Raw genomic sequence first — 24,474 nt, 5'->3', positions numbered from 1 at the left:
GGATGATCCGCTTCCACATGGCGTCCGAAGAAAAGTGACAGGTCGGTCACTAGTCGTTAAGCTCCCGCAGATCGTCGGCTTCTAATCTTTAGCACACGGCTAAATCCCTAAGCCGTTGTCTGAATCTGCTGTCCCGCTAAATAGCTCCTCTGTCATATGCTATCTTTGGCAAGAGGTATTTACCTGTCATCAGTACGGAGTATACGCTGATATATTCCGGCATATGCCAGTTTTGCTCAGGAGAGCCAGGTATCCGGTCTGGCCAAATACATTTTGCGTCCCACCATGGCACCGTATCCATGATATCGTGATTCAAAGCACATGGCTGACATTGACGACCCTGATGGAGATGAGGGGTTGAGATGGAACCGCTAATGGAGTGGATGCGTCTCCTAAAAAGAAGAAGGTTTGCATTACGACATCTTACACTCGCATTTTTATTCTCATCCAAAGGTCACCCTCTGTTGCTATCTCCTCAAGGCAGACCTTTCTAGTATGTGGACGAGTTGGGCTTAGGCATTACGATTTGGTCGCCAGAACCTCGTGGTCGTACAGGAGTCTCTCGGTGCTCTCCTAGGACGGGCATGCTCCATCGGGTACGAAGGAGCGGAGTGTCTTGATCCGTAGACCAACAATTTGCCAACTCTTCAGCCACCATCGCAGACGAGACATATCAGATTTGTCCAGTTGGTTCCTCGGAAATGCCTGACTTTTGTGTTGGTCGGATATTGTCACTGGTCCCTCAAATATGCAAAGGGGCTAAGCAGCCACACACCTATTGGAAGACTTTCAACAACCAGTCTTGTCGTGTACAGACGTGGTATTCTGCGAGAGCGAGTCTCTCTCCTAGCCTCTCTTCTGGGTTGGATACATACATGCCGTCCCAGAAGGCTCTCCCGACGTCGAGGTCCAGTGAACTGTTCATCTGAAACCGTGGAGTCGTGTGTGCTGCGGGCTGCTCCATGCTCTCTAACGTCAGTACCAGGTACGGGGCCAGATGCCATTTCTCTGCTTCGCTATCTGAATATGAAATGTCATTGTCCTGTGGTGTCGGCTATGCAGCTGGACCACAACAACTCCGCCACAATGATCGAGGCTGAGAGCAAGTTCGTCTACTTGATCAAACATGATCCCCATGGCGTCAAGACACGTCTGATGATAGGCAAGGTTGCATCAATGGATGGCAGTGTTCGTTTCAGCATCAGAGAGGCCCTCTTGTTCAACCATATCCGTACACGGTCAGCACGAGTGCCCAGTCTCTCCATAGACCCGATCGGGTTGCCAATGGCAAGTCATTGAAATACTAGTAGTATGGCCTGATGTTTGTCTCAATCCGCCAATTATTAACTACTACTAGGTAGTAGCTAGTTGACTGCGTTCACCGTCGAGCATGTGCGTCGTTCCCACACCCACCGAGAGAACCTTGCCTCAGTTGCCTAGTGGCGCGCAACCAACAGGCGACGAGTGCATGTGCTCCAGTTGCCTCGTCGTTTTGTTTTGTTCACCTGCGCCTTGCCGCCTTCATGTTCTCCAGCCCTGCCAGCCCTGGGGTTTGAGCTGAGGAGCGGGAACACGTGCACCATCCATTGCCTGGGTATCGCAGACTGATTCAAAGGAAGGACCAGCCCATGCCTCATGTGTTTAAGTACATACAATACATACCTAGGTACTTACCTACCTAGGTACTAAAGTAGGTACTATGTACATACTCCGTACCTTGGCTCCAAAAGTCCTGTGGCGTTGGGAACTTGAATGGTCAAGGTGTACTCCGTACTGAGGCTGCACTCCCAAAAGAGTTTGACCCTAGACACCGGCCGGCGCGAAAGGTTTGTGCAACCCCAACACAGTTGGGATAAGAAAGAAATGACCGAGAGCCGGCTACATGTACTCCGTACTCCGTGTCCCATCTGTGCGACCTCGAAGATGAATGAGACTGTCACAACATGTACTGGGTTGCATTCAAGCGGGCCATTTGTTAGTCGCTCCCCTTCCTCGCCCGGCTAGCACTCCAAATTTGTCGATCAGCAAAATGATGGACAACGGCTGGCATAGACATTCTTCAACGGCAAGCCGCTCCGCCGTTGAGGTGATCCTCTAGGGAACAGGCCAACAGGAAACGAGGAAATGCTGGTTGTGGAGTTGTTACTGATCAAACATCGCTAGGACCAGTGGAACGGCCACTCAGTAATCCAGGCCTTTGAGAAAACCAAATATAGTACTCAAGTAAATAAGATCGCGGCCGCCCAAACGTTTCATGCGGGTGTAGACCTGCTCTCTCCCGCCGATGGACAAAGAATTACGGACATCGGAGTAATTCATTGCGAATGAACCTGTCCCTACGCCAATACTTGGACAAACTGCGTGTATGCCGTGATTGTCTTGCGTTCCAACAATGTGGCCATAGCTCGTTGATCAATTTCAGCCCTGCGAGTTGAATTACTAGCGACAAGGTCACAACTTGATCCCTCTCAGCCCCTGGAGTTCACCCAAGTGTCCCAATGCCATGACAAACCGTGGTTCGCTATTCGCCTCTTCGCAAGCATCCGACAATGTTTCTCTATCAGCCGCAAGTGCCCAAATTCCCTGAACACAGTTGATGGATCGGGGGCGGGTTCATCCGCCTTTTAAGGCTCGGCGCGATCTGCAGCTGGTGTGTATACGTTCAGAAGATGCCGCTGAGACTTTTAGACAGCGCAACACGCGCACAGCGCTCTGTGCGCCGTGGTTATGCCCGGCGGCAGCTGTGTTTCCTGTCTGTACTCCATAAAAATGCACCGCATTGATCTCATGCAGGGTGCGGCAACACCGACAGAGTCACAGAGCTGGGTTCTGGGGTGGGAAACAAGATGACTGGGGGGGGGTCGCAACCATCCGGTAAGCAGGGTGGGTTGGACATCGTTGCCTTTGCGTGCGGACAGGCGCTGGGATCGCCGAGAGGTAACTGAATGCCAACAGAATGGGGTTTGTGATGAGTCATTTCCAATACCGAGACCGATACCCAGTGACGGGTTTCCCATTTCGCTGTTGGGTCCGGGGTAGGAATCAAATGACAAGATCGCAAGTGATGCGTCCTGCAGCAAAAGAACATGGGTCTTTTTTTCCAGGGTCGTGAGATGAAATGCACACGAATAGGCCAGCTCATTCCATGTTCAATCCACAAACAGCAGCCACCACGCCGACGTAATTCTGAAGCAGCCAAGGGGATTTTGATTAGAACAGACGTCCAGTCGGCTCTCCGCTATTATCTATCCTTCCCGCTCTAGCATACGTACAACCGCACCATCATCATATGCCAACAGAAGAATTGATGCAAATAGCATTATCAAGTGTCATTACTCATTGCACACATGAACCCATTATGAATCCGCCGTAGATTTCTAGTCTCATCCCGCGTGCATGGCCAGATCCCGCTCGCCAAAAGCCGATATATCGTTAAACTGGTACCCCGTTATATCTTCTTCATGACGCAGGACGTCTCGTGAAACGGGGCAGTAGTCGCAACGGACATGTTCACAGGTGATACAACTTGGAGAAGTTTTGATATTCAAGAAGGCGCCACAACCGCACTGTCAAATGTCAGTAACCTTACGGCGGCTTCGAAAAGGAAGGTGCTTACACAATCCCACATCTCTGCTAATATATAGCCTGGACTCTGTTTCTTTCCAAGCGGCTGGGACTCGAAATTTGTTGGTTCTGCTTTCCTCTTACGGAACCCGTTTATATCTGGTGGGTAAAACGTAATGGGAGTGCTATGCGATGCACTGCTTAGAGCCTCTGCGATATCTTCACGGTTCTCAGGCTCAGGATGTATCCATTCGTCTATGCTCTTCTGCTCCATGCCATCCTTGCCGCAAAAGTGGTTATCAATGTGGTCAAACTTCGAGGTCCATGTTGCTGTTGCTGTTACATCAATATTTTTGACACAGAAGCCGCACCAAAAATGTGAAGCACTATTTGCGCCACGACGGCACTGCTCTACCTTCCTTTCTAGGACTTCGAGTCCGGCGAACATGTGTTCCTTAATTAGATGAGCTTTGAATGTCTCGCGACGATTCCAACTCCTCTTTGGGCAAGAGCTTAAATCGCATGTCCACGTTTCCATATGATAATGCTGTTTGCATTCGTGTCGTTTCCAGTCGTTCTTACTCCCAAATGTCTTGGAACATCCCTTCCATGTGCATCCGTATGGCTTCGAATGTCTTTTCATATGCTTCCTGCTTCGAGGTTAGCTTGGTCTTCACGGCATGAGGGAAATGTGACTGGTTCAACAGAAATACGTACGTCAACTCACAGGGTCGCCTAAACCTTTTTTGACACATATGGCATGCATTCTGACCCTTGGCTGCTGTGTCGAGATCAATAATGCTCTGATCATCGTCATCCAGGCCAGATGGGAAAAGAGCAGCTACCAGGGCATCCCGAGTCTCTTGAGGCAGTTTTTTAACATGGTCTGTAAGACTAGATGATGGGCCTACTGGCGCAGGGAGTTGCAGCCTCTTCACAACGTCCATGATAGCGTTGTCCTCTGTTCCATGGTCAGCTTGCAAAGGTGGCGCTGCTGATTCGAGAGGCTCGGGAACAATTTCAGAGGGAGAGTTTGGACGCTCCAAGTGATTGGGAATACATGCGTCGGTCTCATCATTATCCATACCGGCATCATTGGTTTCCCCGCCATTGGTTGCAATGCCAGGATATTGCAAGCTTGCGATCATGCCATCATTTTGCGGCGGAGGATCCATCACGCTGTGGTTGCTCACAAATTCGAAGTCAAGTGGCCGGTTTTGTGCAGTCTCCAATGAAGAGTCAAGTAATAAATCGTCATTCAGTCCTTGTCCCAGCATGTGGGGGGTGATGTATTGAGGCTCCCCAGAAGACTCAAAGTGGTTAGAGTTGTTCTGCCAAAATTTCCTCAGACGTTGCTCTGTGAGAGCATTGACTTGACCTCCTGTCAAATTTGCAAGTTGCTTTACATAGGTGCCCTCTGTTTGAGGAGCCATGAGATCTGGCAGAGTCCCCACCCCTGTCAGGTCGTTTCGTTGCGCGGCGTCTCTATTGCTCCTTTGTGCAATATCGGGCAAGGTCACAGGCTGTGACTGGCTACGAACAATGTATTGATCCAAATTGTCCATAACATTGGCGTCAATACTGTGTATTCTCGCCAGATGTGCGATGAAATTATCCTTCCTAGGCCATTCCTGCTTCTTTCGTCTGTTCTGCTTACCAGGCTCGGTCAAACAATGGGTGCATTTATACACAATGGAGTTGCTGTCATTGTGGCACGAATCCCGGTGAACAGTTCTCCTGTGTCTTTCAAGGTCATTTGCCGTCGCAAACCCTTTGTGACATGTCGGAACAGTACACTTATGGGGCTTCGTGTGGCGATTCTGATGCTTTCTAGACCATTCGGTTAGTGCTGTTGAAAGGCAAAGAGGACTTCGATCATTCAATCATTAATATTTTGGGGCGTTGTTTGGAATGACAGTACCTTAGTTCTGATTTGTTCTTGGCCTTGAATTCATTGCACATGTCGCATTGCAGTTGGGACCAATTGCCTTCCTGTCCTGCGTCGATAGAAGGGCTTGTGACAGTGTGGGATACACGACTACCGCCATAACCAGAGTCATCGTGGCTCGCATATATGCCCACATTGTGGTGTATGTCGCCGGAATAGAAGGGCTGTTGTTGTTGAGGTGGTGCTGCTAGCTGCGCCTCAAGAACGTTCTGGTCCTGATGTCTTTCTAAGGAAAATGGTGCGATAACTCCTGTCGGGATGAAGGGGTCGTTGGCAACATCCGTTGTAAACTTTTGGAAAACAAACTCCTGTCTCATACTGTCGCCTCCCAGAGGCATGAGACGCTCAGGAGCCCATGGGTCCACGTTGGACTGTTGACGTCTTCCTTCAGTCCATCTCTTATTCCTCTGGTAGGTTTGACGGCCCCTACCGAGGGGATTTCCAATGTCAGGTTGCATTTTTCCGAGCTAGGTCAATCCAGCACGTTGAGGAGCGATGCCTGGGCAGAGAAGCCTGGTCCAATAAAAATACAGGCAGCGGTGAGAAGAAATCCCGCTCCTGAAGAGAAAAGCTGATGAAAAGGATCGCGACCTGGGGGTGAAAGAGCAAGAATGCTTGCGAAGTGAGACTGAGACGCCGTAACAAGCGAGGATCGATAAAGATACTAGATGATCGATATGCGAAAGGCTAATCCTCCAGATATTTGGCTATATTTCGAGGTGAACTTGGTTATACCGCGTCATCCAGCAAAGAGAAAGGTTATAGTGCCAAAGGAGGTCGGTATAGAGTTCATGATCCACTGAGGCGATTCCGAAGGATGGATGGGCAGGGCTCCAAGACAACCGTGGGAAACAGGAGTACTCCGTATCGTCTAGTGGTTTCAAAAGTTCAAATAGACGGTTTCCAGAAAGGCGAAATTGCAACCAGCAATGGATTTGAGATGCAAGTTGGCGAAAGGGAGAGAGTGACGACTAGGGTCGTAGAGTCGTAGAGTATCAAGCTCTGTCTTGAGGGAGCGTGATGAACCTAATGCGGAGGTGGCACAGGAAAAAGTAGCAACCCAAGACAACTCAAATTCGGCCACAAATCGAACCGTACCCCGGTGACATTAGCATGGCATGCGAAAGCCGGCCAGGGGATACACGACACGATGGAACAAGAGGACCCAGTGTGTGGCGCCAAACAGCAGGCGCCGGGTCGAGGGTGAAGATGCGGGATGGCTTATTCGTTGATCGAGGCCAGGTCGGCACATGACAAAGCTGGCCAAGAAAACAAATCGCATCAGAGGGTGCGACGCAAAGAGTGTTGTGAAACGGAGAGTGAGAGAGCGGAAATGGGGATGATGGCAATGGCGATGGCTATGCAAAGAATCAGCCACAGGACATGAAGAACAGTGAACCCTGAAGGGCGGTGGGCGGTTGGGCGATTGGGTGCTTAGGCGTAGATGATCCAATCGTCTTGGGGGAAGGAGCAATGGGCCTAACTGCCGTCGACGACCTTCTGGCTTGCTGGCACATTGACTGTCCTTTGTCCTTTGTCCTTTGACTAATCCTTTGACTGCTCTCTTTTTCCTACTACGTATTACTCCATACGGCACTCCGTGCTCGTGTATGTATACACCTTGTCTACATGTCTGCTTGCGTACATACGGAGTAGTGCTTGCATGTTTGTCTGCATATTCGTCTGCACCTCATCTCGACGAGCCATCCATCGATAACATCCAGCAGTCACTTGGCCAACTCGAAAGATGAAAAGTGGAGGTGGTGCGCCCTGCCGTTCGCCTCACTTTCCCAAGGCTGCCCGTCACGTCGTCCACCCCGTCAAGATTGCTGCACCAGTGCAACATGCCTTGGGCAATGCATGCATGGGCCACGCCCATTGCATCGTTGACGCCCACTTGGACTCTCATCAACCTTGAGCTTTCGGTGAAGAGTGATCCAATCAACAACAGCCATGCCCGCCGGAAAATCCGGTGCCTCCCCCGTGTAGAAGTACTACTAGTACTCTGGATCTCTGAATAACCAAGGGTTCGATGTCAAACTTGGTGGTGCTTTCATAGTCCTCGACATCTTATCAAGGCGACCATGAGGCAACCAGGAGGGGTCCAAAATGGTGGAATTGACCACACACCCATCCCGTCCCCATCCTAACGGTGTTGGCAATTCCTTTGTTTTGCGCCTGATCTAGCCAAGTCGAGGGGCCTCGTCTGCGCAACACCCTGCGAAATATTTCTGGTGTATCCCACACCTTTGGTAACGATGGACCACGCATTTGATGGTGTCACTGTCAACCCCGGCAGTTCTCCAGAGTGCGGAGTAGAGATGCTCAGCCGTAGTAAAAATGAAAGATGCGCGAGACATGCAAATTGCTTGAAACGAACAATACCATATACTCTTGCCTCTATGGAGTGCTGTAGCAATGATACGAAGCCATGTAAATCGAAAATGTGATGCTCCGTACTCTGTAGAACAAACTATTCACTTGTTATCTACGGAGTAATGGTCTATGGGCTGGGTTGGTTGGGTCCAAAGGATTCAAGTCGCCTCGCAATACTCCGTACTATACTCCGTAATGATCTCGCAACCGAAAGCTACATGGAGCCCTTTCATGTGGCATTGCACACTGAACTACGGAGTACGTACTCCGTACTCTCGCCATTTCTTGGCATTTCGGAGCCAACATCCCCATACACAATTGATGGATGGACTGGCACAAAATCAGGAGCGTTCCAACTTGGTCCCGCGGACACGGCAGAGAGGAGAGAGACAAGAGGATCCGGTATTTTTTGTGCCATGACTTGAAGCATGGAGTAATCAGTGGCCGAGCTATGTCAAGGGCATGGAATCTTGGGCCCGACCAAGCTTTTGTTTTCTCTTTCCCCCTTTTCTCATAACGGTTACTCCATGTCCAACCTTGTGTAACAACAAACCCGTCGTGCTACTGTCGAGCCACGTCCGCGTCACGTCGGAAATAATGTCATGTGGGACAACTTTGGCAGCAATAAGATGAGGAGGAGACGTTTTCACTGCGAATAGGTTGTACTCGGTACTTGGAGACCAAAAGACTCGGGTCGTTTGTGTTTGCATTGTCTTCCACCGGCACTTATGTTCTTCGAGGTCTTGATAACACAATGACGACAGATCCTCGTATCTGGGCCAATGGATGAAATGAACTTGTTTCTTTTTCTGTCTTTTTTTTTCTTTTCTTTACTGTAGTACTCCGTAGTAGTAGAAGATCCGTGATGACGCTATTCCATATTTTTGGCTCCCTCAACGACACCAACGACATTATAGCGCTTGGAGAAGAATATTATCCAGTCGTTGAGCGTCTCTTTCTCCTTATCCTCCAAGTCATGCCACTCAGCCTTGACATCTTCTGGCTTGGTAGACGTCTTGCCAAGGGCCCTTGACGCGTCTTTTCCTGCAAAGACTATCGTTTGACATGTCAGTTTTTAAGTCTCCGAGCTCAACCCAATTTCTTGCGTGGTTTCACAAGACGCACCGTGATATGACCCCCCAGGCTGGTATGCCTTGTTGCCAGTCACATCGTAAACCTTGCCCTGCAGACGATAGGTCAGTTGACGCGCTCCGAAAGCCCAGTAGTTTTTGAACAATTTGAAAACAAGCAAATTCTCCTTTTCTTCACCTCATACATACCTTGATGGCCACGTAACACTTCCCGCCGTCCACTCCTGCATTTCGCTAGTCAGTATCACAAGCCTGGGTCTGTGTCATGCTCATGTGCGCAATCGTCCGGAACCTCCGCTCCAAAAGCAAAGAGATGGCAATCCACCTCGTCGTCTCGGCTCGATGGTGAATCGATGCTATTCCAACGCCGGCGAAACAGCAAACATTTCCTTGGTTTTTTTGTGATTTTGCAGCCGCACGGACACACACACGCGCGCACACAAACACATCTCTCACATGGAGTCGGCGCTTCATGGAGGGGTCAGATGAAAAACATACCGGTTGCCTTTGCCAACTCCTCTACGGAGATGGGGTCATCCTTGGGCGGGTTCAACTGGACGGGGACCTTGGGCTCGAATCTGCCAGCCATATTGAATTGTCTTGCAAATAGCGTGAATTTGAGTGGTTTAGCAAACAGCCCGATGATGGATGGAACGCAACTTCATGGCCTCGGTCACGGAAACTCCCCACCTCGGGCCGCAGAATACCATGACGCACGGGCCAAGTCGGGACTAGCGTCGATTGCCTGAGAGCAAAAGCGTCACTGCCTTTTTGTGACGTTCAAGTGTGAACAATTTTTTGGAGCATCGCGCTCCGACCCTTTCGCGCGGCAGTGCGCACCGAGATTGCAGCAATGTCTGTCACGGCGATTGCTTCATTCAGGCCCTTGCAAAGGAGGTGTCTTGTGCATGCTGCGACCGAGTTATTATCGGTGCAAGTCAAGTCACGATCCGCGAGCTGGAGCCTGCGAGCCGTGGTGAAGTTGCAGCCGCATCAGGCGAGATATCAGTCGAGCGCGCCAGGAAACAAAGATGAGCCGCCCAAGCAAGAGAAGCGAGATAGGCCGCAAATGTCTTTCCGGCAATTTGTCGGGCGTTCGCTGGGAGCCAGTCTGCGCAATTTGGCTGTCGCATTGAGCCCTCGTGGAATTCGAACCGCGTACAAGGATTCACCGGTTGTGACGAGCATGAATATCATTCTGTACATCCTTCTCTCCTCCAATTGCCATTCACGAAGCTGTGCCATGTGCTGATTCCTCTTTCTAGGCTCGCATTCACTCTTGCCATATCCGTCATCGCCATCCGCTCCTACATTCTCAGTTTCTACAACTCCAAATTCAGCCGGTACCCAGAACCCGTGGCAAACACCTTGCGACGGGCTATCTACTACACCAACTACAAGCCGGATCCGGAGATGGCGTTGAAATATTACAAAAAGGCCATGGAGCAAGTGAAAGAGGTTGGGCTAGACCCCTTCTCAGACGAAGTGCTCGGCATTCGCATCCAGGTGTCGTTCTGGCTGCAAAAGATTAATAACTACAAGGGATCTATTGATGTGCTGGAGTCTGTGTTGCAGGATTGCAAGAGGTGGGTTGGTGTGATGGAGCAATCTGTCGCGGACGGCAAAGTGAATGAAGCCGGCAGATACGTGGATGAAGCTACAGGAAGCCAGCCTGCCGGCAGTGAAACGGTCACCATCGTCCCTCCCAAAGACAGCATCGCCAAGGCGTCCGAGACGAAGAAGGACGGTGAGGCCGAGCCCGAGCCCGAGGTCGAAACACTCTGGCGGAAGAGACAGCGACTGCTGGCCAAAGCCATCGGCACGGCAGTCAAGCTAGGCGAGATGTACGCCGACGAACACGTACTCCAACCCGACAAGTCACACGACCACCTAGTATGGGCTGTAGAGACATCCCTCAAGGAGTTCAGCCGCCGAAAAGTCGACGGCATCAAGCCCGGCGAGCAAGACTGGCTCTCGCCCCCGGAACTCGGCGGCATGATGGAATCCCTGGGCCGAGACTACGAGCGCCGGTCTCAATTCCAGCTCGCCGTCCCCTTGTTCTTCCAGGCCCTCAAACTCTGCGAGAGCCCGTGTCACAGGGCCATCATCATGAACAACCTAGCCGCATGCTTCGCCCAGCAGCCCATCTTCTCTCCCAACGCGGCAGAAGTCTCCGTGGCCATGCAGCAAATCTCCGACCAAGCCGCCCTCCCGCAGACGCGCAAGGAGTGCCTCGAGGCGGGGCTGAACTGGGCCCAGAATGCCTACGTCCACGGGAGGGATGTCAAGGGCGACGACAGGACGGCCGAGTGCGACGAGGCATGTGCCGTAGCTCTGTGCAACTGGGGTGACGTGGCTGCTATGCTCGGGCAGAGGGAGCTCGCGCGACAGAAGTATAGGCAGTGTATAGAGACGAGTCAGGAGATGGAGTTTGCCGACGGTGTCAGGCAGGCCCAGGAGGGACTCGCCAGGTTGACGACCACGCCTGACAGCAAGGTATAATAAGAAATTGGCCTCAAATACGTCAAGCAAGCGCACATTCAATGTCTTTGTCAGAGTTAAAAAAAAACCAGAGGGCCCAATTTTGCAAAAGTCGATGTAGATTTAGAAAAACACCACCCCCTTACAAGAGAGATGTATAACAAGAAGAAATGTACCGTTTAGACCATTCTCATCCACGACGTGCGTCTCAAAATTATCCCAGTACAGAACCTACACAGACGCCAAGTTGGCATCAAGCTCTCCGTCGCCGCCTCTCAGACCCTCCCTCAGAATCTTGACCTGCTTCTTCATCTCCCGCCACAGCACCAGCTTCTCCAGCTCGGGGTCCTCGTCATCCTCTGCACAACCCAGGACTTCCACCCAGTCATGCGCCACATCAACCGTCAACACGTCCATTGCCGTGATGATGCCATCCGGCTTCTCGTCCCGCGCAATCGCCAGCAAGGCGGCCACAAACGCCTCCTGCATGTAGGCAAAGCTGAACCTGCTCGTGATCCCGGCAATGGCGTCGCACAACTTGTCGGGGAAGTTGATTTCCTTGTTGTCCTTGAGCTTGGCCTGCCAGAAGTGGCAGTAGGCTATTCGCTCGCGGAGATTGGGGTTGGGGAACAAGTATTTACGATCGAAGCGGGAGGGGCGTCTCTGTAGTTTTTGGTTCCCCCCCGCAGGGAGCACATGTTAAATTCCATACCAATGTGTTTTTTTTCCCTTTTTTTTTGAGGGTGGGTTTCAACGTACCGAGATGCCTGGGTCCAGACGTTCGAGATGGTTGGTGCTGCCAATCATGAAAATGCCATCGTTTTCCTTGAGCCCGTCCACTTCGTTGAGAAAGTAGCTCCTTACCGAGTCAGAGACCAGCGAGTCGAGGTCTTCGAAGACGAGGTAGCAGGGCGCGAATTGTCGTGCCTTTGAGAAGATGGTCTTGATGGCGTACTCTGGGCCCATGAACTGCGCGGGTTTGGTCTCAATTAGCCAAAAACAAAACCTTTATTTTCCTCACGGCCAATCCATAGAGATATGGGCGAGGGGAGGGCAACGGGGTTGTAATAGCTCACCGAGGCCAGGGACCTCACATACAAGGTCGGGACTTCAGGCTTCATGTCATATAGAGTGTGCATCATTGCCTTGATGGAAATCGTCTTGCCGTTGCCCGGGGGCCCGTAGTAGATGATGCCTCTCTTCCAGGGCACCTTGAGCCGGCGATAGGTGCCCTCGGACTGGAAAAAGGACAAATGGTCGTTGATCAGGTCCCTCTTCATCTGGGCGTCCAAAATGACGGCATCCCACGAGGCCTTCATGACGCTCTGGTACAGTTCGGCACTCTTGGACCAGTAGCCGCCGTCATAGACCCAAATCTCCTCATGGAGCGAGCTGGTCCATTTCCCGGCGGCAAGGACAAGGGCCTCGGAATGATACTCGTCGCTGGACAGGAGATAGGTATATGTGTAGCTGCTGAGTCCCGAGGAGCCATCTAGCCCATGGGCGATGTACAGGATAAAGTCGCGAGCTTGCCATTGGTAGTGGAACTTGCCGAATCGAATGTCCTGGGCAATAAGGCCATTGCTGCCTCGGACCCTTCGCTGGGCCGGTTGGTAGGCGTTGACGGTGACGGATGATGGGAGGCCCGAGTTCGCATCATCGGCGAGCGGGGTGCATTTGGCGAAGCCGTTTGCCGCGAAGCCCAAGAGGTCGACCTGGCTGAGGATGGAGAGTTTGAGATTGGGGTACTGTTCCTTGAGAGAGGCAGCGAGGATGGTGTTGGTGCTGGAGGCCTGGCCGGAGAAGTGCTCAAAGTATTGTCTCGTTGTGTTATTTGCGGCGACTTTGGATGTGCTCCATCCGGTGAATGAACCGGCGGTATTATGAGACTGAGGGTCCATGATTGGGCTGGTATATCCTTTTTACATGGCACAGGTGAAGATGCCAGATGCTGTCGTCGAGTTGCGGGGCTGGTTGGAGAATGGATGAACCGTTATCTGGCAGACGGAGGACGTTTCGGAGCACCGAACAACAATTAGCCTTTTGCCAGACTGATCCGCAACGCCCGTACCGACTACCGAGATGATGGGAAATTGAATTATTGGTCTCGGCGGCTGCCCATGGGCCATTGGTTGTCCAGGTTGCCTGGTGGAATCATGCCCCAGTTGTGACAGGCGAAACGTCCAATCTTGGCAAAAGACTAACTTTATTCACGCCGAGCGGAGAAAAGACCAGACCAGAGAAGGCTTGCTTCATACAGATGAACATATGGAGTATATCATTGACATCCGTTGGAATGTGGCACTCCTTCTCTGCGCATGCATACATACATACATACTCTCGCCACACATATTGATTTGATACGCATGGGCTGGTGTTTTGGGTTCCTTGTATTTGCGTCAATCGAGTCTATTTCTGATTGACTTTCCAAATTGACCTTTTTAATACGGCAAGAGCCACTTGCGCTGCTCAAGTTTCGGACGTCTATTGACTACAAGCCCGCGACACATAGCACATCATCGCCATCACCGCCATCACCGCCACCATCAGCCTGGTCCAAATCCTCCCTCCTCACCCTCGCCTCGCTTTCGCTGCCCCTCGCCAATGCGTTTTGCGCTGCATCCGCCATTCCAAACACGAATCTGCGGATGAATTCACGCAGACGACACGGCCCCCGTCGTGGCACTGTCCTGCACCAACTGCGCCACAGGCCATATATAGGCCATCAAATGATGCGTTATCATGGTCCAACGCACCCAACAACCAACAGAATATTGGAAGCCCAAAGTACAGTAGTTCAACCAACGCATCTACCCAGCCCTATGCCACCTCCCTCCCATTCCATCCTCCATCGCCCAAAGCCGCCATCGGCATCCGCCCCAGCCGACTGGCTCGCTTCCGTTTCTGCCTCGACTCGACATTGACCTCGTCGTCCTCTCCATCCGCCTGTCGCTTCGTTCGCGACATGGAACCAGCCCGAGAGCGAAGCGACGCGGCCATCGTACTGCCCATGTCCAGATTTGAACCCAATTTCATGTAATTCCAGTCGTTTCGTAGCATGTAATCCAGTAAAGAGCGGCGAGATGCCAGGCTTCAACATCTTGATGAAAAACGCCACAACCGTCCATACATCATTCATGGATCACCAATCCGCAAGTCAATCCTCAGCGGAACTTGTGCCCCAAACCACAGCAACCGCCTCGCCACTAATTCCAATCCCATGGCTAGACTTTCTCGGCACCATGCAGACGCTTCCCGAATCGCAAGCGTCCAGCATGGCGGAACCACACGGCCCCGTGGCATACCCGTATCTCGATGCCCTCCACCAGGAGTTCCCAGTGAGCCCAGCCCAGCAACCCACGAGCAACGACCAGACAGCCACAAAAACTAAACCCCAGCTAGCACAACACGGAATTCATAAACGACACGCCATTTGTGTACGCCAGCCCAACCAGCACGGCCAGCGAGCCATCCGTGCCGCACCTATCCCAAGACACGCAGGCCAGGCCTCCACGGAGAAGGGAGAATCGATACCGCAACGCTCCCCCGAGCGTCCAGTCCGTGCGTCAGGCATCACCAGCAGTCTCGTTCAGACAAGCCGTGAACTAACCCCCATCCCTCACACAGCGGCGCCGGGCGCAGAATCGTGCTTCGCAAAGGGCGTACCGGGAGCGCAAGGAGCAGCGCATCCGCGACCTGGAGCACCTTCTCCAGGAAGCCCATCGGCGCGAAGAGACGCTCACGCAGGCGTACTTGTCCCTGCGGACGGAATACGAGAGACTGGGCGGCGAGCAGGAAGACAGGTCGAGCATGGGGACACCAACGCCCGTCAACGGCGAGACGATGCCAGCTCGCCTCGGTGCAGCTTCCGTGCAGCACTGCTCTGATGTTGCGGGTGGCTTCGACTTCTCGCCCAATGCGTACGAGTACGCCGACGACACCCAGCAGTAGAACAAACAATTTGCTATGGCGTTACACAACCCCCGTTTTTTTACCTAGATAGACGCGTTTCACAGCCTACATTTAGACGAGCCTGGTGTTCAATGGCGCTGAGAGTTTATGAAAGAGAAGAATATTTTTTCCATTACCGGTGCCGGCGTCCGGTACGTCCTGTCCTGGTTCATAGAATGATTATCAAAAGTCGTCATTTCCGCTCAAGAAATACATACATGTCCTGCTCCAGCCCAAAACAAGTACGCCATAACACCATCATGAACTAGCCGCTGCTATGCCTGTTTAAAACTAGCCTGTCTTCTGTCTCTTCGCATCGAGACCGGCACCTCCCGTTGTGGCGGCCGCATTCGTTCCGTTGCCTTGCGCAGTTGTGTTGGCTGGTAGGTCAATCAAGGGAGCTCTTGCCGCGCCTGTCTCACCAGGTAAAGGTCTCTTCATTGTGGGTGGTTTATAGCTTCCTCTGTTTGCTAGGGGGCTTCCAGGACCCCCAGGCGCACCAATCCTTCGTGCTTGGTCAAGAGATGGGTTGACAAGATTGCCTCTAGTTGCCGTTCCCCCTGGTCGGACTGGAGTAAAGCCAGTAGCGCTAGATGGTGGTGCACCAGACTGGCTGTTCGCCGGCGGGACGTGTTGTCCGTTTCTGGAAACCGGTTTTGACAATGTATGGTCAATCCCTGGCGTTTTCCTGATTGAAGGACTTTCAGCTTTAGGATTGAAAGCGTGGGAGCTGGCCAGCCCCTGTTCCCTGGCATCAGTATTGCGGCTGATAGATCTAGCGGAGAAAAACATTGCTGTCTCGGCCCCTGGAGGAGGCATTGGCGGGGCAGGCATGTTGTTCATCTGCGGCGAATCTCGAACGGCGCCACCAGATTGCACATTTCCACCACTATTCGGTGTTTGCGGTGCTCGGTTCCCAGAACCTCCTGATATTGCCCTAGTTGTTGGACGGCTTGGTCCCTGTGCTTGTGCTTGCCCTGGCTCCTTGGATGGCGGCTTTGAATGCTGTACTTGTGCCTGCACGGGGCCCGGCTGGTGAACAACGATTTCGTCCGGGTGGCCTTCTCCTGGAACACAGAAGTCGGCCTCGTCGAGTTCTACTGATATTCAGTTTCGATTTCTTCGAACCCGTCTGAGGAAAGCATACCACCGAGGAAGTCTTCAAAAGACTCCGTAGCTTCCACCTTTACGGTAGCTGGCCTAGTCGTGTTCTTGATAGGCCCGGCCGTCACAGGTATCCCACTCATCGAGGCGTCCTTCTTGACGAAGTCTGAATGTCTGTGGAGATTATCTTGGTCAAATTTCTTCACAGGTTGCGCCTTGACCTTTGTGACCTGTTTCACGTAGTCTGCATCGTAGATGCAGTTGCCAAGAACATTTCCAAAGCTTCGGAGCGCCCTCTTCAGTCCGTCTGTTGTGCCTTCTTTCTTGGCTTTTTCAAAGGCCATTGCCTTTCCCTTGGCATTCTCTATTGAGCCGTAACCGATATCTTCGTGGTATGTTCCATCTCGCAGGGTAACCCGAACGATCACCGAGAGGCCGATGCTGACGCGCTGGGTTTGAGGGTTTTCATCGGCAAAGTCGACTTGAATATTCTGTATGGACGATGACCATCCATTGAATCCAAATACTTCGTTGGCTAAGCCAATTACTTTCTCAGCTGTAAGGTAATGCACGCGTGAACCACCAGGTCCGGACCGTGACGAAATGTATTCTGGGCCGAGTTGCTTGTCAAGTTTCGAAGCAATTGTAGCAATTTCCTTGGCTGTCCAGCCCGAAACTCGTGGTTTAGCCTCCTCAAATGGGTTTTCCCACGAGGTATGTTGGTCGCCTGGGCTGCTTGCAATTGTCAGTGAACGGCCCCGTACAGAAGACCAGAGGGAATGCACGCACGCAGGCATGATAAGCCAGGATCAGAGCACCGTGTTTCATCGATGTCTGGATTTCATGAATATTGATTCCGATGATTAGCGTCGCCAGGGAGTGTTCCGTCATTCAAATAGTCACCGCTGACCACCTCGATATCCGGGGTGCAGTTGCGTCGCGTTCCTCAGATTTGGCGCGTCTGACTTGGGCACGGGTGAGCACGTGACAGATGTGATGGCTAACCTCAACAGGATGAATGGGTCAGCACCTGTAATCTCGGCAAGGGCCGTAATTGCCCCACCTTGATAAGATCCGTCACCCTAATCATCAGGCCAGTTGGTGGCTATTTATATCTATTGATTGCCGAGGCAAAAGTGCGGAAGCGATGGCAGTTTAAAAACTCACAACATTAGGAGAGGTCGTTGTTGCGTAAGATGGCTGACCTGGCCGAGTCACTACAAATATACCCGGAGCTTAAACAGCGAATGGACGACACATGTTCTGGTAATGCCGAAAGCAGGGTCCGCCAAGTTTTATTGTATTACCAAAATAATGGGTATAATTTGTGTTGCCCATAGTTCACGTCTTCCTCCGCCAAGATTTTACTACCTACATAGTGTAGAGGATGTATGCATACAGAGGAGCCGCGTTACATTCGCGGGGACAAGATGACAGAAGAAAATGTAGGAATAGAAGAAGCCCCAAAATGCAAGCAAACCAGCAACAAAGATTCCTACTATTCTCAAAATAGCAGAAGGGAAAGTGTAACGCAGGTTCACAAAAAAACGCCGATTCATCCAGTGTGTGCATGAAGTATCAACTCCCAAGTCTATGCTGCCTTTAATGCAAAAGAAAGGTCGTCATCATGTGTCGTGAAATTGTTGTCCGCGATGGTGTCACCAGGGACAATATGCCGGTTTTTTTTTTCTTTTTTTTGTTCATATTTGTAGAAAATTGGAGGCTTTACCAAGGCCCAACCCGCACGGGGGATCCATATGAGCCGGACATGAGTCGATTGAGAATAGAATTCTGCTCAGACGGGTTGCCTTGCGTGCTAGGTCCCGGACCCATCCAGCCTACACTGCTAGCCATGGCGGACATGGCAGTGCCGAGACGCCCTCCTGACTGTTCATTGTGACGAGACAGCGTCTGGTCCCACCCGCCAGTGTGCAAGTTAAGGCCGCCACCTCGTTTACCAGCCTCAGTAATGACCAGAGCCCAGGCCCGTGAAATATCATCGTATGCACTTTCCTTGTGATGGCGATAAGCCTGGGGCTCCCAGTTGGGCAGGTCGTGGATAAGTTTTGTGGCGCCATCAAGGAACTGCAATGAAGTAGTCGGCTGTGTCTCGATAGGTGGGAGATATTGGGGTGTAAAGTCGGATAGAGCATCGATGAGGGCAATTAAGGGTTCCTTGACTCGATAATAGGTATATTCAGGGCTTGATTCGCCGTAAGGTATGGCTTCCTTCAGCTTGACGTGATAGTCCTGCAAAACGTCCAGGGCAGACAAAACGGACGGTCGAGGCGCCCCGACGACAACTTCCTGTCCAATATCCGGGTGGCGTTCACAGAGCCGTTCCAGGACCATCCTTAGCTGGCTGGCATCGAGAGTCTCCAGAAGTCGAGGCAAGGGAAGGGGTCGACCGATAAGCTCGTTGGATCGTACTTTTTTCGAGGGGCGTACAAGTGGTCGAGCTGAGATGGCAGGCGAGCTCAATGGCGACATGGTTTCGTCCCCATCATCATCGGCCTTTCGCTTTCGATTTGACATGCCGAGTAGTGGTGAAACTGTTTTGGGGATTAGCCATGATGGATGCAGAAGAAAAAGGAGAAAGCTGCGGGCCCATGGCCAAACACACAAAAATACGGACGATTGCAACGCAGACTTGGTGGCTATATATACGTACCAGATCGCTGAGGAGACAAACGAGGGTTTTCGTGGTGGTGTGGGAAAACTGGAGGCTGCGGCGACAACAAAACATTCATGGTGAAGTTTTAGGCCGTTTGACCGAGGCGAAGCCGTCAACAGGGCGACTATGAAACCGACAGAGCAAGGTTCGTCGCAGCAGTACGATTTCCTGGAAGGCGTTGTCCACTACGCGAAGTGACAGTTGCCGTTGCAGAGGCGATACTTTGCAGAGCAAAGAGTTGAGTCGTTGCGATGGGGCGTTTGGTAGGTGAAGGTTGAGCGAGGCAACAACTGTGGGAGGGGAAGCAGAAAGGGCGAAATGGGAAGCGGGAAACGGGAAACGGAGTCGTAATAATGGAACAGCCGGCTTTGGACGCAGGCAGCCTGCAAATCACAGCCGACTCTAGAAAGAAGGCGGTCAGAGCTAAGGCGAGGCCCAGGTGGTCCAGTAGGCGTGCCCTGGCTGGCAAACTTGGGACGTTGGGTGGCAGCCCAAGAAAGCCAAGGGACGGGTGGAAGGGGTGGAAGGGGTGTAAGGGTGGCAGGACCGCGGTTGAGTGGGCACTGGCGGATTTACAAAATGGTCGACTGGGTTAAATTGTGCGATTGTGCAAATGCAAGTGGATCGACCTTGTGTTGGACCTTGTGTTGCTGTGACGGGGAGTGGGGAGAGAGGGCGAGAGGGCGAGAGACCGAGAGAGCAACGTCGCTTGCGGGAGGCGGACAGCAGATGGCCGATGGAAGATGACATGGAGAGACGGCGAAGGGAAGGGAAGGATGCCGCTGGTTGGATATACTACTCGGTACGCCGGAGCTATTTTGTCATGGGGAGATGCGGCAGCAGGAAACAAATGGCAAATGCCTTGCTTGAAAACACCAGACCAGAAAGAAGACCGGATGCAAGGATTGGGGGCGGCGTGGCTCAATCAATTTTGTTATCAACCAGACTTGTTTGATGTTCATGTTACTGCGGACATGGAGTACTCTGTACTACCACTGCACTCAACCACTGCAACACCCACAAGTGCCCAGCACTGAGCCTGCGCACGTGATGGCCTGGGCCCTGGTGGCGCCTGGACTAGTGCTGGGCTTCGGTGGCCCCAGTCGCTAATTGGGCCCCTCCGAGAGCGATCGCCGGCGTCAACTTTAGGGCTGGTTCAAATGCTGGCACCAGACCGGAGCACCTCAGCCTCGTAGTAGTACTTTAGATGGCAACTTCGTGGTTCGAGATGGACCGCGCAGCTAAGCTTTGGCGGCTTTGGCGTGGGTCCGCCCTGCCGCGCCGAAAATGCTCGCCCCCAGCGCCATCTATTATTTGCACAAACGGACAAAAAAGGAACATTGAAGCCAAGCCTGGCCTGATGCGGGTGGTCTCTCTGTATAAGTACTTGGATGCATGTGTGTGCATTCGCGCGGAGGTCAGCCCGAGGCCGAAGCTGCGCGTCGCAATATACCTCCGAACGTTGGTGGTTGCCTCCTCTAAGTACTTAAGTACTCATTATTATTACTCATCAGTGCTTCGGAGGCTTAGCGGTTCTGGCAATTAAAAGACAAAAAGGTCAATCTGGTAAACCGTCGCTGGTGAGCTGCTTCCATGGTGCAAAACGAGAACGGGCTTGGAGTATTACTGCGAAACACCGCTTGCATCGCCTTCTTAAACCACCAGCGAACCTAGCTACTTTCGATACTTGGCCTCGACACGTTATTTCTCCCGTTGCTGCACACAGAAATTTCTCAACCCATCCATGTGAGACAAGCTACCGAGTACAGTAGTACCACACCAGATGAGCCTCCATCTCCGCAATGCAACCCCATCGGCTGCTCGCGTCCGTCACAAGTTGCCCTTGCTTTATGAAACTCTGTGCTATGCCTGTGGAAACTGCCGTTCAATACTACAGAGACTTGAGACGAGGCCAAGCATCAGAAGGCGCAGCAAGCTGAAGCCTGCAAGGTGATGCCGGGCAGACGTTGTCATTCATCACCATCGTCTTTCCCTGCTGAGACAATAACTATTGACGGGAAGTTATCTAAGCTATGCCTAATCATGACGCCGAGATGTGAGAACCTTGCTGCTTCAGGCGAGTACATGACACACCCGCATCAGCCGCACGCCCTTGGTGTCCGAATACGTTGACCCTACTCTATCCCTTTGAATGTGCGGAGGTCCAATTGATGTATTCGACCCACTTTGGTATGATATTTGAAGATACTTTCTGATACGGGTAAACAGCTGGTAATATTTTATATTTATTTATATCTTAAAAGATATAAGGTACCTGATTTCTTATATAATTTCCTAGTAAGTTTATATATCTTTTTTTATTAGTATTTATCATTGGCTAGAACCCTGGTCCGCTACCCCAATTGGACCTGCGCACATTCAAAGGGATACGCTCCGAGTAATTCGCTTCACGAATTTGGTGTCTTGCGTGAACCGATAGGATGCCTTTTCATCCGTTCCATGGTAGTTTCCTTGAGAACTCATTTTGGGCTTCTACTTCTGCCTGATGAATTCATCTGACTGCAGCGAAAAGGACCCCACTCTTGGACCCCACTCTCGGACCCCTCCCACAATGGTCCAACTACCCCTGCTGGTAGCTTATCGTTATCGCCTTGCTGCACCAAGGGAAAAATTTCTGGCTGCTTGTCGTTTTGCCTGGCCACCGAGTATTCTACAGATTGTCATTGACCTGTAGACGAGAGATCTGCCAAAGCAGTCTTATTGCATTATTCAGATTACAAGTATTTACGCGACTCTGGATTTTACCAATGGAAAGTGTTAAAGAAGAGGCCATCCCCCAGGATGGGGAAGGAGTCACGTCCACCAAGCGCAAGTCTGCCATTGACCAGATCGAGGTCGACCTTACACTTCCCGAACCACCATCAAAACGGGCTCGCCGTGCTCTGAAAAAGGGCAAGCCCCTCCCCGCAAAGAATGACAGCAGCGACGAAAAAGCAAAGGCAGATGGCGATGGCGAGCAACGTGACAAGAAGGAAAAGGCTAGGTCAGAACACGGCATCTGGGTTGGCAACTTGCCCTTCACCATCACAGCGGCAGAGTTAAGGCAGTGGCTTGTGGACAACTCCGGTGGAGTCATTACTGATGATTCAATCACGAGAATAAAGATTCCTACGTCAAAAGACCCTGGTCGAGATAAGAGCCAAAAGCCCGCCAACAAGGGCTTTGCCTATGTTGATTTCACAGACATTGCTGGCAAGGTTGCTGCCATTGCGATATCAGAGACGGAACTCGGACACCGCAAGCTTCTGATCAAAGATTCCAAGTCATTTGAAGGACGACCTGCAAAGGAGAAGGAACCCGAGGCGGTGGAGACCGGGCCAGACGGCAAGATCAAGCACGGTGCCGAGCAAAAGGAAGAAGCCGACCCCAATGCCAGCCGGAAAATCTTTGTGGGAAACATGAGCTTCAAGACAACAGAGGAGGATGTGTGGCGGAACTTTGAGAAGTGCGGAGAGATTGATTGGGTCAAGGTGGCTACGTTTGAAGACACGGGCAAATGCAAGGGCTACGGATGGGTCAAGTTCAAGCAACCCGAAGCGGCCGCGTGGGCTGTCAAAGGATTTGTCAAGGTGAAGGAGGCGGTTGAGACGGAGGACGACTTCAACGATGGCGACGACGCAGAGGACAGGAAACAAGACCAGCAGAAGCAATTCAAGACGAGGAAATGGTGGGTGAACCGTATGCTGGGTCGAGAACTCAAGCTGGAGCTGGCCGAAGATGACCAGTCTCGGTACAAGAAGCGTTTTGGCAAGGACGCCCAGAGGCAAGCGAACGGGGGTGAGCGAAAGGGCAGGCCCTCACAAGGACGAAATGGATTCAAGTCGAGAGATGAAGCGGCGAGCGATAACTCGGGTGCCAAGACTGAGGCCCCAGAGAAGGCGGCTAAGCCACTCAAAGAGGCTGCTGATATCCAAGTTGCCAGACTGACGGGCGCGGTGGTGAAGCATACGGGTACCAAGATGACGTTTGATTGAACAGTGTATCTATTGGGTGTTTTTGCGTTTAGGATGAAGATACCCTCACGAGGCGATCAATTTCAAGGAATCCAATTTTCGCATCTGGGTCGGATAGACGGAGAGGCGTTGTGGCTCCCTCTCACCCCGCATCGACTGTTTCCTGCCGTGACGGTCGATTATTCATCAAACTTGCAACCAATTCCTTCAAATCGACGACTGTCTCTTGCTCCTCTCATCAGACGCTTTGCCCTCCAGAGCAGATTATAATTGAGCCCGCACGCCTCCCCTATCGTATCTGTAGCTGAAACCATGTATGAATCGCAAGTATCATTCACCCTCGATACCATTTGCCCGTGGTAAGCATCTCACCCCCATCATCGCATCGCCCTCAAAACACTCAGATCGAGCAACCTCCCCCCCGAGATCCCAGAACAAGAGCCAACTCTCTCAGGACGTACCTGGCAAAGAAGAGGTCTGTACATCCTCGCCCGTCAACTCACTTCGCCCACCCACTAAAGACGCCGGCAGACTGGAAGAAGCCCTCGCCCAAGTCCGGGCAACCTCACCCCCGGTAACATTCACCCTCCACTTCGAGCCGTTCCAGCTCTTCCCGGACTTCCCCGACACCGCCGACAAGCAGGAATGGTACCTCCACGAAAAGCACTTTGACAATGAAGCCGCCCAGCAAGCGTACCAGTCCCACATGACGTCCCTCCTGGAGCCGCACGGCGTGAAGCTCAACTTCGCCGGCAAAATGGGCAACACCCTCCACGCCCACCGGGTGATTCAGCAGGTTCAGCGGGACAGGGGAGCCGACGCGGCCAGCCGTCTGGTAGAAGGGCTGTACAGGCGGTACTTTGAGCAGGCGAAGCATCCGTCCGGGGACGAGACTCTGGTGGAAGCGTGCGTGGAGGCCGGGGTAGGGGAGGACGAGGCAAGGGAGCTAGTGGAAGACAAGGAGCTGGGGCTGAGGGAAGTGAGAGCGCGGTTGAGGGAGGTCACGATGGACGCTGATGCGGTGCCGGTCGTGGCGGTGGAGGGCAAGAGGAGGGACATCACGCTGACGGGGGCCAAGGAGGTCAAGGATTATATCAAGGCTCTGGAGACGGTTGTCAAGGAGAGCGGGTGATGCCTGAGTTTTGATGGTGGACCGTTTGTTTGTAATTACTGGCGCTTTGTGAATCTGCATGGAAGGACTGGTCGACATTACTACATACAAGCTGTTTCTTTTCCAGAATGAAGATATACGAGTTCCAATCGTCCTGATGTGATGGGGTATGTGAGGCGGGTACAACACGCAGGAACAAA

General features: G+C 52.1%; 9 protein-coding genes across 9 annotated transcripts; 4 read left to right on the top strand and 5 right to left on the bottom strand.

Moving 5' to 3' along the window:
* Window positions 1-3,383: 3,383 nt before the first annotated feature.
* G6M90_00g074430 (uncharacterized protein) lies at window positions 3,384-5,970 on the bottom strand (the record flags this gene model as incomplete). Its single annotated transcript, XM_066131001.1, has 4 exons — window positions 3,384-3,566; window positions 3,617-3,894; window positions 4,337-5,394; window positions 5,486-5,970. The coding sequence occupies 4 exons, from the start codon at window positions 5,968-5,970 to the stop codon at window positions 3,384-3,386; spliced, it is 2,004 nt and encodes a 667-aa protein (XP_065986958.1).
* Window positions 5,971-8,759: 2,789 nt separating this feature from the next.
* G6M90_00g074420 (uncharacterized protein) lies at window positions 8,760-9,568 on the bottom strand (the record flags this gene model as incomplete). Its single annotated transcript, XM_014690138.1, has 4 exons — window positions 8,760-8,941; window positions 9,014-9,071; window positions 9,169-9,203; window positions 9,478-9,568. 4 exons carry the CDS (start codon window positions 9,566-9,568, stop codon window positions 8,760-8,762), a joined length of 366 nt encoding a protein of 121 aa, XP_014545624.1.
* Window positions 9,569-9,832: 264 nt separating this feature from the next.
* G6M90_00g074410 (uncharacterized protein) lies at window positions 9,833-11,481 on the top strand (the record flags this gene model as incomplete). Its single annotated transcript, XM_014690139.1, has 2 exons — window positions 9,833-10,179; window positions 10,245-11,481. 2 exons carry the CDS (start codon window positions 9,833-9,835, stop codon window positions 11,479-11,481), a joined length of 1,584 nt encoding a protein of 527 aa, XP_014545625.1.
* A 210-nt stretch (window positions 11,482-11,691) lies between these two features.
* Window positions 11,692-13,361, bottom strand: G6M90_00g074400 (uncharacterized protein; the record flags this gene model as incomplete). Its single annotated transcript, XM_066131000.1, has 3 exons — window positions 11,692-12,123; window positions 12,220-12,429; window positions 12,537-13,361. 3 exons carry the CDS (start codon window positions 13,359-13,361, stop codon window positions 11,692-11,694), a joined length of 1,467 nt encoding a protein of 488 aa, XP_065987101.1.
* A 1,182-nt stretch (window positions 13,362-14,543) lies between these two features.
* On the top strand, window positions 14,544-15,411 carry G6M90_00g074390 (uncharacterized protein; the record flags this gene model as incomplete). Its single annotated transcript, XM_066130999.1, has 3 exons — window positions 14,544-14,798; window positions 14,863-15,021; window positions 15,088-15,411. The coding sequence occupies 3 exons, from the start codon at window positions 14,544-14,546 to the stop codon at window positions 15,409-15,411; spliced, it is 738 nt and encodes a 245-aa protein (XP_065987131.1).
* A 291-nt stretch (window positions 15,412-15,702) lies between these two features.
* On the bottom strand, window positions 15,703-17,312 carry RHM52 (DNA repair and recombination protein rhm52; the record flags this gene model as incomplete). The annotated part of the gene is made up of 3 exons (XM_066130998.1): window positions 15,703-16,508; window positions 16,559-17,247; window positions 17,305-17,312. The coding sequence occupies 3 exons, from the start codon at window positions 17,310-17,312 to the stop codon at window positions 15,703-15,705; spliced, it is 1,503 nt and encodes a 500-aa protein (XP_065986985.1).
* A 928-nt stretch (window positions 17,313-18,240) lies between these two features.
* STS1 (Tethering factor for nuclear proteasome STS1) lies at window positions 18,241-19,265 on the bottom strand (the record flags this gene model as incomplete). Its single annotated transcript, XM_014690143.1, has 2 exons — window positions 18,241-19,067; window positions 19,187-19,265. The coding sequence occupies 2 exons, from the start codon at window positions 19,263-19,265 to the stop codon at window positions 18,241-18,243; spliced, it is 906 nt and encodes a 301-aa protein (XP_014545629.1).
* Window positions 19,266-21,957: 2,692 nt separating this feature from the next.
* Window positions 21,958-23,184, top strand: NOP13 (Nucleolar protein 13; the record flags this gene model as incomplete). Its single annotated transcript, XM_014690144.1, has 1 exon — window positions 21,958-23,184. One exon carries the CDS (start codon window positions 21,958-21,960, stop codon window positions 23,182-23,184), a length of 1,227 nt encoding a protein of 408 aa, XP_014545630.1.
* A 295-nt stretch (window positions 23,185-23,479) lies between these two features.
* On the top strand, window positions 23,480-24,295 carry G6M90_00g074350 (uncharacterized protein; the record flags this gene model as incomplete). The annotated part of the gene is made up of 1 exon (XM_014690145.1): window positions 23,480-24,295. The coding sequence occupies one exon, from the start codon at window positions 23,480-23,482 to the stop codon at window positions 24,293-24,295; it is 816 nt and encodes a 271-aa protein (XP_014545631.1).
* Between the last annotated feature and the right edge of the window lie 179 nt (window positions 24,296-24,474).

This window comes from Metarhizium brunneum, chromosome 4, assembly GCF_013426205.1.
Source record: "Metarhizium brunneum chromosome 4, complete sequence".
Classification (NCBI taxonomy): domain Eukaryota; kingdom Fungi; phylum Ascomycota; class Sordariomycetes; order Hypocreales; family Clavicipitaceae; genus Metarhizium; species Metarhizium brunneum.
The sequence above is the reverse complement of the archived record's forward strand: the minus strand, read 5'-3'. Positions and strand labels throughout refer to the sequence as shown.